General features: G+C 37.2%; 1 protein-coding gene across 1 annotated transcript in view; it reads left to right on the forward strand.

Moving 5' to 3' along the window:
* The window catches only part of LOC111869770 (cytosolic carboxypeptidase 2), a 40,188-nt gene that overhangs the window by 8,592 nt on the left and 19,345 nt on the right, over positions 1-12,251 (forward strand). The window contains exons 2-8 of the mRNA XM_023861526.2: positions 664-785; positions 5,004-5,179; positions 5,285-5,437; positions 6,971-7,203; positions 7,808-7,954; positions 9,679-9,817; positions 11,161-11,274. Coding sequence (XP_023717294.1) covers positions 707-785; positions 5,004-5,179; positions 5,285-5,437; positions 6,971-7,203; positions 7,808-7,954; positions 9,679-9,817; positions 11,161-11,274 — 1,041 coding nt within the window. The 5' untranslated portion in view covers positions 664-706. The remainder of the gene's footprint in view (positions 1-663; positions 786-5,003; positions 5,180-5,284; positions 5,438-6,970; positions 7,204-7,807; positions 7,955-9,678; positions 9,818-11,160; positions 11,275-12,251) is intronic.

The raw sequence follows: 12,251 nt of genomic DNA on the forward strand, positions 1-12,251 counted from the left end.
TTACAAGAGGAGCTTATCTAATTAAAATAAAAGAATCTGAATTGTCAGTTGTCAGTACAAAATCTTGCCTTTATTTATTTAAATATGTCTATCTGACTATTCATATATTTTATCCCATCTCTCCATCTCTTTAGGTCTGTCTCTCTGATTCTCTATCTGTTCTTATTTGTTTATCCATCCACCAATCCATTTGTCCAATTTTCCACTGATTTATATTCATCATGTGTACCTGCCTGTACATAAATTGAAACTAGAAAGATAGCTATATTTATCTTCCTTCCTCCGCCTTAAGTTAATTGAATATAGCCCACATTGCTCAAGCTTGTTTTCTTAATATCTATTTCCCTCTTTATCTACTAAATAATCGGTTTCCAATAAATTCTTCCAAACAGATATTTACCTACTGAAGTTATATGGAAAACCATGAAAAATATCTGTTTAGAATGCAACTTGGCTACTTAAACTATTTTAAGAATGAGATGTGGTCTTTTGTTTAACCTTTACAGGCTTGGAAAACTCTGCCTGTGTTGATTGAAAAGAACCACGAAAAACTGAGTCATAGACAGGATATGAAGGCTTTACAGCTTGGCTGGTTTCTTTATGATAGATGTTGTATTTTCTCATGAGTTCATTGGTTAGTGACTGGTTTCATGTGTTCAATAGATATACTGATTGCTATTGCATGAGTTGTGGCTGCTGATGCTACATGCCATCCGACTGCCCTGTGGTCAGTTTTGTATTTGTGAAACCCATCCCCATGTCCAGACTGTCTGGTATAGTTGCAGGTAAGTTTAAGAATGTAAGCAAAGGATAAAATTGATAATAGGCTATAATAGAAGGGATACTTTCTGCATTTATGTAAAAAAAAAGGTAAAATGGTCCCTTTGATGAAATGCCACACTATGAAAATTAATGGGGAAGTGCAAATGCAGTTCTAGACATTGTTAACCTTGGCACCAGATGAAGGTGAGGGTTAGACTCATGCCCTAGCCGTTGTACCACTGGGGAAAGAGATCCTGTTGCATATTGGCTAGGAGGTTAGGTGTGTGTCACGTCTGGTGCAGAGAGGGCAGTGAAAAGAAAAGTTCTTGCCCCTGCTGAGAATGAAGCCCCAGAGTCAGAGAAAATATAAGGAAAAGTTGTGAGTTTGTATGTGTAACTGTGTTATATGTGAAAGATTCTGTGTTTTTATTTTGTGTAGAATATTTAAGAGTTTAGCATTTCTCGCATATAGTTGTTTGGAAGTTAATGTAACTTCTGACATGAAATTTCAGTACAGAAATGTACAAGAGATTAAAAGAGGTATTAATATTTATAAGTAAATCCAGGGAGCAGAGAGTCATTTGAAGCTAAAAGTCCTTCATTGAATGAAGTTTTCTACCTTATATGAGGGGCACGCGGTAGCATAGTGGGTAAGGCACTATGCTACAAGTCGGAAGGTCACGGCTTCAAATCCCGACGAGGTCATTGGATTTTTTCAATTGACCTAATCCTTCTGGCCACACTATGACACTCAGCCTCTAACAGAAATGAGTACCAGGAATTAAGTAAATAATTTTCCTGGGGAGTAAAGCGCGGCCGGTGCATAAGGCTGTCAACCTTACTGCTATCTTTGAGCCGATTGTCTAGATAATGTGGGACCCTCAATGTCTTACAACCCTATGGGCCTTCACGGTCTGTTAGAGGGATAGCTTTACTTTACTTACTTTTACTTTCTACCTTTTATGATACCTAAAATCTCTTTGCTGTTCTCACAAGATCCTGCTTCAGGCCTCCATCACAATCCAGATGAATGCAGTCCACACCTTCAAATCTGTTTCTTTAAGATACATATTAATATCTTCCATAGATATCACCAGTTTTGGTTTCTGTTATGCACTATGTGGAGTATAGTCACAGTGATACAGTATTATTGTAAATTAATTACATACAGCTTACAGTACAGAATATTGAACACAGAATTTTATTTTTAATGGATTTAGAGTGATTAATTGTTTGATTTTCTTTATTTATATGAATCTCAGTCTATTTTCTTATTGTATGTTTAATTATTTACTCTGTTTTCAGCTAACAGTAATAAAAGAACTTCCTTCTAGAAATATAGATAGATTTAGCAGGCAGCTGGCAGTTTTATTCTGGGTCCTGTGTCAGAATCTCCACCCTTTGCCTCTGGTGGTGATGTTTAATCTATAAGTTGACTGCTAGTGGTTGCATGTGGCAGGTGCATGGGTGGAGGGTGGAATTGATCAGTCACACAGACATGTAGTTGTGACAGGAATGGAAACAGGTGTAGTGAAGGAACTCCAAGCAGCTCTCTTCCCTGTGTGTGCCAAAGGTCAGATCTGAGTCCAGTTGGGGTATTCAGTTGATAATGCAACTCTGAATTAAATTAACATAACTTCATACAAAACATTAATACATATAATGTTTTAATGGAAGATAAGTGTTATTATTTACACCATGAAAAGTGACTAACTAAGAAATATTTCTTACTATATCATACTGTTTTAAGTAATTAATAGTTTATAGCAAGGGTTAGTGGCATGTAACTGGTAAGAATGTAATTTGTGATTGATGAAGTAAAATATTTTTCTTCCTTGTGTGTTCATGGTTAGACAACTTACTGCTTATACTGGCCTCAGTATCTTCTGTCCAGTATCTGCTTGATGGTATGCATACATTAAGTCATTTTGCTTCTCTGTGTTTCCCATACCGCCCTTTTTTGTGGCCACATGAATAATTAGAATTTACTGAGCTTCCTAGTTGTTATCAGAGAAAGAAGATACTGAATTCTCAGCTCTCACTGTTTAAAATGACATTGAAAGCCTGACTTTGCAGTAATTGTAGTATCATTTTGTTAAAAGATGTTTCTAGATCATACCCTTACTGTTAGAAGGGGGGAAATTCCATTTTGTTTGTGTTCCTGTGTGCACNGGTAACCAAATTTTTTATTAAAACAACTAAAGTAATTAAATTCTTTGTAACCAGATGTTAATTTTCTAGATCATACCCTTATTGTTAGAAGGGGGGAAATTCCATTTTGTTTGTGTTCCTGTGTGCACAATAAGTGAGTGAGATGTTCATTGGTGTTACAAAAGTTGTTGGAGAATAAAAGTGTAACATTCTTCATAGCTAATATAACTTCTGTTTTTGGCAATGCTATTTCACTCTTTTATTATTAATGTTATTATTCACTCTGGAACCTAGGGATGTTACAGAAATTTTAGACGATGTGCAGTGCGACTCAGATAATGACCAGATGTCTTTAGGGCTTCATGTTAATCACCTGCCAAACAGTATTCTATACAAAATGGAGTACTGATTTTTAGAATTTATTATTACAAAGTCTAATTGCAGAATAAATTGAGAAACCTATATTTCAGTTAAAATTGTTTCTTGAGAAATGATTATTGCAAACTGTCATGCCCTTGTGTTGTTGAAAGCTAAGCAAACAACGTAATTATCCATATTTAATGGTGTTTTATAAACAAATTATGCCAGCATATTTTGAATTTAGTTTTTATGTATCTATCCATATGTTTAATTTTTGTAGCTAGTGAACTGATTTAGTTACAAGTTACAAGTTACCCTTGTTGTAGGAAGTTTAGATTAAAAGTTGGACGATTTTTTTTTTTTGGTTCCTATCAGTGCAACACAATTTATTAAAATTCTGAGAATCAGGTTGATTTTTTAGTGTCTTAAGATTTCATGAACTGGAGTTTATAATAGTATTTCTTGAGAGACCTAAATTATCAAACCTCCATTCCAGTCAGTTCTAAAAGAGTTTTGATGGTGTATAACACAAAGAGTTACTGGGTAATTCTGTGTTGCATTTCAACCACATGAACAGCCTTGTAAGTAGTAAGTGTAAAACAGATATAACTACCCAGTCTGCAAGCATTTGCAAGTTGATTTGTTTACTTATAAACACCCTGTCAGTCAAGCTGTCAGTATCCTTGTTTCAGTCAGTTACAGGGCTGTGTGAATGATAGCAGCATTGCGTGTGCTGCATAAACTTTATTTTGATCCAATCAATGAAGAAGGCCTTCAGACCACTTAAAGTGTATGAAGTTTTGAATGTACTTCTTTACAGACACTACTGCAGCAGTAGTTGAAGTGATCTTCATTCACAGATGAATCCAAGAAGACAGTAGCAGTGTGTGTATTGTTAACATCTAAGATTTCTAGCTACTTAGCTGTCATAAGAGCTGTAGCACTCAGATTTTCCTCTTGTATTAAAATATTGGGAATGCTGTAATACTGAAGAAATTAAATCCAAAGAGAGGTTTTAGGGAAGGAAACATACTGCTTAATTACTGAAGAGCTGGTAGAGTTGTAGGCTATTTAATGATTTTGTAGTAATTGAAAAGTTATTGAGTTATTACATTTGTGTGTGTGTGTATGGCTGTTTTATTTCTGTATTTTTAAAACCAAGGAGCCAGGATAGCACAGTCAGTATACTGACTGACTATGGGCTGGACAACCGAGGGGCCGGAGTTCAAGTCCCAGTGGGGTCAAGAATTTTCTCGTCTCCAAGTCATCCAGACCGACCAATTACAAGAGAGTTTCTTACAGACACACAATACAGAGTTGGAACAACATGTTCTTGCTTTAGTTCTTGCCTATGAGTTTTCCTGAATGACAGTGGATCGATGGACAAAAGATTTTGGAAACATATACTGTAATGCAACCACAGATTCATCTAACCTCCCCTGTAATGGTACCTGCATGAGGGTGGACAATGGCTAGTGCTGCTAGTGGTGGTTGGAAGAACTGCCACATGTAAAATTTGTTTTTGAATAAATTTATACAAATAGTAAAATTTCTTTGAAATTTTTGCCAGTTGGATGAGAATCAAAGATATTTGGATACTGGACAACCAGGAGTTTGCTGTACTGTACATCAACCCTTCAATCTGGAAAGGGGAAGTGCCCGTTAGTTTGTGCACATGCAGAAATATATTATTTCTGTGGTAGCATGGCATTCTTGTTTTATGCCCACAGGTAGCTATCTGAGCAGTTTCCTGCAGAATACAATTAAGACAAACCAAGTGGAAATCAACACAGACAATAGAACACTGAGACCAATAGCAAAATTAAAGGAACCAAGAGATCTGTTTGCCTTGCCCAAAGAATTGGATTGTCCCCAGCAAGCAGCTCGGTGGCCTGCAGAGTGCCAGGTATGTGGGACCATGAGATCATATTAGAGGATGTAGTAGTAAGATTACAATTAAGCCATATTTCAGTATTATGTGAAGTCCGCAATAAAGACGCATTATACACAGGTCCTAGAAGAACGGGTGAAGCATGTAGACACCACATTATCAACACCAGAAGAGTATTATCAACCTACTGGTCGTGAAGTACAACCGAAGCCAGTGGGAGAAGAGGCAGGTCAAGTTGTATTTCAGTACTACCCTGTCAGTGCTGTCAACTATGTAAGTACTTTATCCACATAGCAAATGAAGCACATTCCACTAATTGAGGTTGTAAGGTTATACACAAGATCGTACAGTTTTTTATTTTATTTATTTATTTTTTGTTTTGTGCCATGTTATCTGACAACACTGTTACGTGGAATGTTAGGAGATGCAACAAGGCAGAGCTCACATGAAAAGTCTGAATAAGCTACATTCACTATTGAACAATAGCTCATTAGATGACTGTGTGTTGTCAACTTTGTCCAGGCATGAAAATGGAGTGTATGATGGAACAGAGAGTGAATATGAATTTTTGAGTTAAACTGCAGAAATTGCCAAGTTGAACATTAAGAGATGTTAAAAACAGTCTGTGGTGAATCCCCAGGCCAAAGAAACCACAGATGTTGAAGTCCAAGATCAAAACAATGCTGATCTGCTTTTTAGATATCAGGGATGTAGAATTTGTACCCAAAGGGACCACTTTTAGTAGACATTCAGTGTGGAGGTGTTGAAAAAGAATACCGTGGCCAAGAGGCGCAAGTGAGAGTTGTGGCGAGATCACTCATTGCTTCTTAACTACAATGCGAAAGCACATACATCACTTCAAGTGTCTAAGTTTTTAGCATGAAACGGCATTTCTGCCATGGATCATCCAACGTACTCTCCTAACTTGGCTGTAGCTAACATCTGGGTGTTTCCAAAACCTGAGAGTGTGCTGAGAGAAAGCATTTCTCAGACATTGAGGGCAGACATTCCTGTTCAGGATTTTAAAAACTGTTTTGAGCAATGCTTGAAGTGTTGAGAACATGGTAAATGATTGGAGGGAGATTACTTTGACATATTATAGGTTGTTAATATGTGCAGCTCTTAAAATAATTTTTTGAAAAAATAGCCACAACTTATTTTCCTGAACTTCCTTGTATGTATTGAGAGTTCAAATTTAGTGTTTTATAATTTAATTTCTGTAATATCTAAGACTGTGATCTGGATAGCTCAATCAGTGTAGCTACATGGTGGATGGCCAGAGTTTGATTCCTGGCAGGGACAGTAAATTATTTCTTCTCCACAGTGTCCAGCCAGTGCATAAGGCTGACAACCTCACCGTCATCATGAGCCAATTGTCTAGAAAATGTGGGAGCCTCAACATCTCTCAACCCTATTGGCCTTCACAGCCTGTTACAAGGATAGTGTTACCTTTTACCAATAAACCCAGAGTGATACTTTTATCGGACAATGTAATCTACCCGTTTACATAATTCTACAAATTTGATGCATTTACAGTGTCAAGAAAATTAATACTGAAGTTTCTTGATATATGTGCATCAAAAACCATATTTTCTACACACAGAAGGAAATTGTATGTGCATGTCTGCACATGCACCTATATGTACATTCATGTGTACTTTCCCTCCTGCCAGTGTCCCGGCAAAATTCCATGGTTGGCCTTTCAGAGTGTTTAATTGTGAGTCCTTTTTCATTTTATGGAATTGTTTTCCAGAAAGTAAATATATTTTGTGTGACATTCTGACACTTTGTATACTTGTTTTCAAGTTTAGCCGCTCAAGTGTTGGAGGCAGTAAATACTTCCTGGATTCATGCCCATGTGGTGATAAAGTAGATGGTCTGCGGTTTGAATCCCGCTTTGAATCTGGGAATCTTGCCAAGGTTGTGAAGATAACAGACAACTATTACGAACTGTATCTTCGCACAGACATGTATACCAATAGACACATGCAGTGGTATTACTTCCGAGTTGAAAATACAAAAAGGCATGTGCTTTATAGGTAAGAGGCAGTTTCTAGCTATTCAATATTCCCTTGTTTTGAGTGCCAAGAAATATTTTGTAGTCTGTGAGTCTGGCCAATTTTACAGCCTGTGCTATGTAGAAACAGTTGGCTAGGAAGCATTGCTGTTATATGCTGCATACAAATAATTGCAGTCAAATTTTAAACTTGCCATTTCTTTGTTCCTTTGATTTGTTTTGAGTATGTTCCATTAATTTTGGTTCGGAGAGTGATCAAACACAACTTACCACTTTAAGTTCAGTTCAATATTTGTCTTGTTTCTGAAATAAGTTACTGCTTCAAGAACGTTTTTCTTGGTTTAAGTATGTATGTAATATGTCCAGTGATCTGAAGTTTGATGCTGGCTACTCGGCATGGAGACCTGTTGTTTACTTCCCAGTATTGACCTTGCCCAGTTCAGTCAGATCTTTATACCTCAGAATTACACCAAATTGTGGTGTTGTCAGTATCTTGATGAAGTACACCAGTACATGACATACCATTTCATTTTACTGCAAGGTGTTTAGGGGAGAAAGGTGAGTGTGAATTTTGGAATTTTGTGTGAATAATGGTGTAAAATTGTTTTATGTGTTTTTCCCCCCAGATTTTCTTTTGTGAACATGTGCAAAGCAGAGAGTTTGTATAGCGTTGGCATGAGACCATTGCTTTACTCATCTAAAGATGTTCAGTTGAATGGCATTGGTTGGAGAAGATGTGGAGGCAATATTGCATACTATAGGAACGATGCATTGTAAGTGAGCAAATAATTTTTCTTTAGCCTTCTAGCCTGTTCTGTCATCAAGGAGTTTCTTTATCTCTGAAGTAATATTTTATTTTGTATTTGTATATCTGTTGTAGTTGACCTTTGATGGCTGTGTGTTGTTTTATTGCAGCTGTGCTTACACATGGTTCAGCTGACCAAGCATTGCCCTTTTTCAATACTAATACTGTTATCCTCCAGGTAAAATATGGCTTCCATTGCCTTAGTAAAGGTAAAGTCCCTGTGCTTAACTAATTAAGCACTATGCCATAAAGACTTATGGAGGAGTGCATGTATAGATCCACATTTTCTTTACCTTGGCACTAGTTGGAAGTGAGTGGTCAGCTTCACCCTCCAACCACTTTGCACTCATGGAAAGAGCCCTCTATACCCATTGGATAGGAGGCTGGGGAGCCCCAAAGCCAGTCTGGATGCCAAGAATAGAAAAATCTTTTTTATTTCCATTGGTTGGAGGTCATGATTTAAGTGACTCACAATGATTACAGAAAGATATGGCAACGTACACAAATGTTATACTTTTTCGGTGTGATGAAACAAACAAACGTTACTTGAATAAAATCTAAGAGTCTGTGAAAATAATACAATACAATTATTGTGTTTCTGGACAATATTCATCGTCCTGTTTTTATTTAAAAAACATAACATTTCAGAGACTGTTATCTTTGTTATCAGTGTACAAATATGAGAGTCAGATTTTCATAATTATCGTGGAACCATGTTCATACACAGTAATACAGCATAGAAGAAGTAAATCACAGTAATTCTGTTACCTTCAGTTATTAATATCCTCAGTTGTACAAGAAGGTAAACACTAACCAAAACAAATAAGAGATTCAATATGTGAAGAGCTTATACATTAACACATTATACTGAAACCACCTCAGTGTACTTTGGTATAGAAAATATACAGTTGACCCTTATGAGAAGATGATGATGAAACTGATGCTGTTAAAATTACTATCGAATGAAATATTCAGTTGGCAAAACAGTTGCATCAGCTGCCAAACTAGTATACACAGCCTAGATCTACACAGTTATGTTTCCTGCAACTGTCGTTAGAAGCACCCAATTAATTCTTTGTAATATATCGCTGATGTATACCCACATGGAAATATTTCTGAAACATATTACCAGCTGCCTAGCCATACTTACCTTAGTTAACCTGTCAATTAAGTCATAGACTCTGTCTCCAATAAAACTATCTGCCCCACATTTTCACTTAATTTACAAGGAAATTTAAAATGCCCTGTGCCTTGGTGATGAACTATTATCCCCAAATTAAAAATCTGGCCACTAACCCTGTATCTCCTACGAGTATTTGTAGACATGGGTTGCAGATGCAATGTTATGCAAGTATGATAATTAATCTGTTGAGTTTCAATATTGTAACTTATTCATTGCAGTTTGGTATTAAGAATATAAACTGTAACACAGTCTTTGGATGCTACTGGCAAAAACTAATGCATATGAAGGTAATGTGCGCAACTAAAACGGACAGGTTCATGAGAGTAGCTCGCTGCTAAACATTTATAATCATCTGCTCCTTACTGGTACTATCATATTTTTACACAACTAGAATGTTGGAATTCCAGTTAAACTCTCCAACTTTATGTTTTAGTTTCACAGAATTTTGTTTTGGACAGTTGTTCTTGTTATAAGCAATGTGAACAAACATCGACATTTGTGTTTTGCAGGCCTGGTGAAGAGGACCAGCTTCCTAGTTACACTTTAACTTTCAATATTGAATTTCCCCATGACAATGATCAAGTGTACCTGGCACACTGCTACCCGTACACATACACTGATCTGCAGGATTACCTCGGTCAGCTTCAGGTACATAGGATATACATAGTGACAAGGTACATCACAGCATACAGTGAAACTGCCAGTTGGGGTTTCCTTCGGTAGTGTCAGTTTAAACACCAAACTGAGGAGTGCATTAAGTGGATAAAATTTAAAATTGAGAGTAGTGATAATGGGTCATTGAAATTGAACATAAATGAGGTAGGATCTTAAGTCAAGAAGCATTAAATCAGGGTCCACTGTATTTTTTTTTTCCGTTTCTTAGGTACTGTTGTCTGTACAATTCATATTCTAAGTCATTAAATTTCTGTAATGAAGGTACTGGCGAGCTCTCAGTGAGGTCAGTGACAAGGCTGCTGTCTCAGATATCTAAGCCCCATTTGTTGGTTTTAGGTTTCTTCTTAAGGTCTTTCCCCTTATTCATTTGGGTCAGGTCACTACGTGTGTATATCCTCCAGAGAAGGTGTCCCAGTTCTCTATATCCCCTTTGGCTCCCTGTTGGTCACTAGACCTTTATTCGGTTATTTGGGTCAGCTTGCTGTATCTGATAAGGTCCCTCTTCTCCCTGGGGTTTGCATCTTCTAGTAAATAAACCCTCCAAGAGTATTTATACAGATTACGCTCTATGTGAAACAGATTATAATTCCCTGATAACCAACTCTTTCTTTTTTTGAGATCTCATTGTCAAACTTCAGTAGATGTATATATAGGCATATATGTATTAAATAAAAGAAAATATGTTTGGTGGCAAAGTACAATATCATTATGTAGGCTACAAAACAAAACAAACAAACTCTGTGGCCTGTAGTCCGCAAGCGAACTATACCGACCGAGCAACCGCCGCTTGCTGGCGAAGTTAGTGCCAACTTTACTGGATAGAGGGTGTCACGTGGTCAGCGTAACGGACTCCTACGGCCGTTAATCTTGGTTTTCTATACTGGAGCAGATATTTCATTGAAATAGCTCCTCAGTTATCCTCACGAGGCTGAGTGGACCCCATTCCAGACCCACAACTTCTCAATTTCAAATTATACCCATGGAACACTCAGCTCGCCTTGTAGATGGGAAGAGTAAGGATCTCTGAAGTGCAGTAGTACAGTCTGCTTGTGCATGGTGCCTTCACCCAAAGACTGATCAACATCAGCTAACTTTCTGTTATGGGATATTCTCTCAGCAGCAGCCATAGATACTCAGTGATTCAATAATTTTCTTCCATTGAACCCAAATGATGGAAGTCTAAAAATTTTGGTTCTCAGAAATTGATTGTTTGGAGGTTTTAATGTGTTTGGCTTTCTGCATAGGATAATAAACATGATTAATGTGACAAATAAAGTGTGAATAGTTCTAGAAGAGGAGTGTGTGTTTTCTTGTAGAACCATCCAGTGAAGTCAACTTACAGTAAGCTTCGCCTCCTTTGTCGCTCACTGGCAGGGAACAATGTATACTACCTGACAGTGACAGCACCGTCACTTCAAGATGAAGCCAAGGTAATGGAAGACAACAAGTATTCGAATATTGTATTTATCCAGTTTCACAGAACAGTTGGGGCTTAGTGGTGGATTACTTTCCTAATGTTTGTTTGATACCTAGTTCAAATCTTGGCTGGGAAATTAGCTGGCTTTACTGGGATATTTTCATGAACTCTCTGGCCAGTTTTCAGGATATTACCATAAAGGATTTTCTGATACATCTCCCCAAAGTTACCATTCGTAATAAATCTGCCATTCAGTAGTGCTATGACCTCTGCAATTTATACAGTATTGTTAAGCAAAAATCTGCATTCTAAAACAAGTTTGTCTCGGTTTCACATTCCAATTTGAATGCAGAAATTGTCATCAGTAATTCCATCCCTGGGGAACACCATCCTGGCTAATTCTAATCATTCTACTATATTCATTTTAAATAAACCAAGCAGCAAGCATCTTGCAACTTGTGTTGTGTTGAAACATGGCTAAAGAACATTGATTTATGCAGTACTGATAACCTTTGCACCATTCACTCTTCTTATGAATTTATGTATGGACACTGCAAGTTTTAATTGGGAAGTGTTGAGATGAATCCATGAGAACTAAGGTAATGTACTTACAAGGGTGGGGGGTTAATGTGCCTCACTTAATTTCCTGCACTTGTTAAGCGCTTTTGTACCCTTGCAGCATATTTAACAGAACTCTCCTGCCTTGGAATAAAGAGCAGCTTGAAATCCTATTAACAGGCATAAAATGGAATGGAAGATAATCAGATTATAAAGAAATCCATTTACATTTCTTTGTAATTTATATGTAATAATCCTTCACATACTGAGTGGCGCAAAAGTCAGTTAGCCTGAAACTCTCTCACATATTAATGAGAATGTTCAGGTATAACCTAAGAGAGCTGGGATAGCAAAGTTGGTGTAGCGACTGGCTACAGGCTGGATGTATGAGGGGCTGGAGTTCGAGTCCCGGTAGGGTCAAGAATTTTCCCT

This window comes from Cryptotermes secundus, unplaced genomic scaffold (genome assembly GCF_002891405.2).
Source record: "Cryptotermes secundus unplaced genomic scaffold, Csec_1.0 scaffold93, whole genome shotgun sequence".
Classification (NCBI taxonomy): Eukaryota; Metazoa; Arthropoda; class Insecta; order Blattodea; family Kalotermitidae; genus Cryptotermes; species Cryptotermes secundus.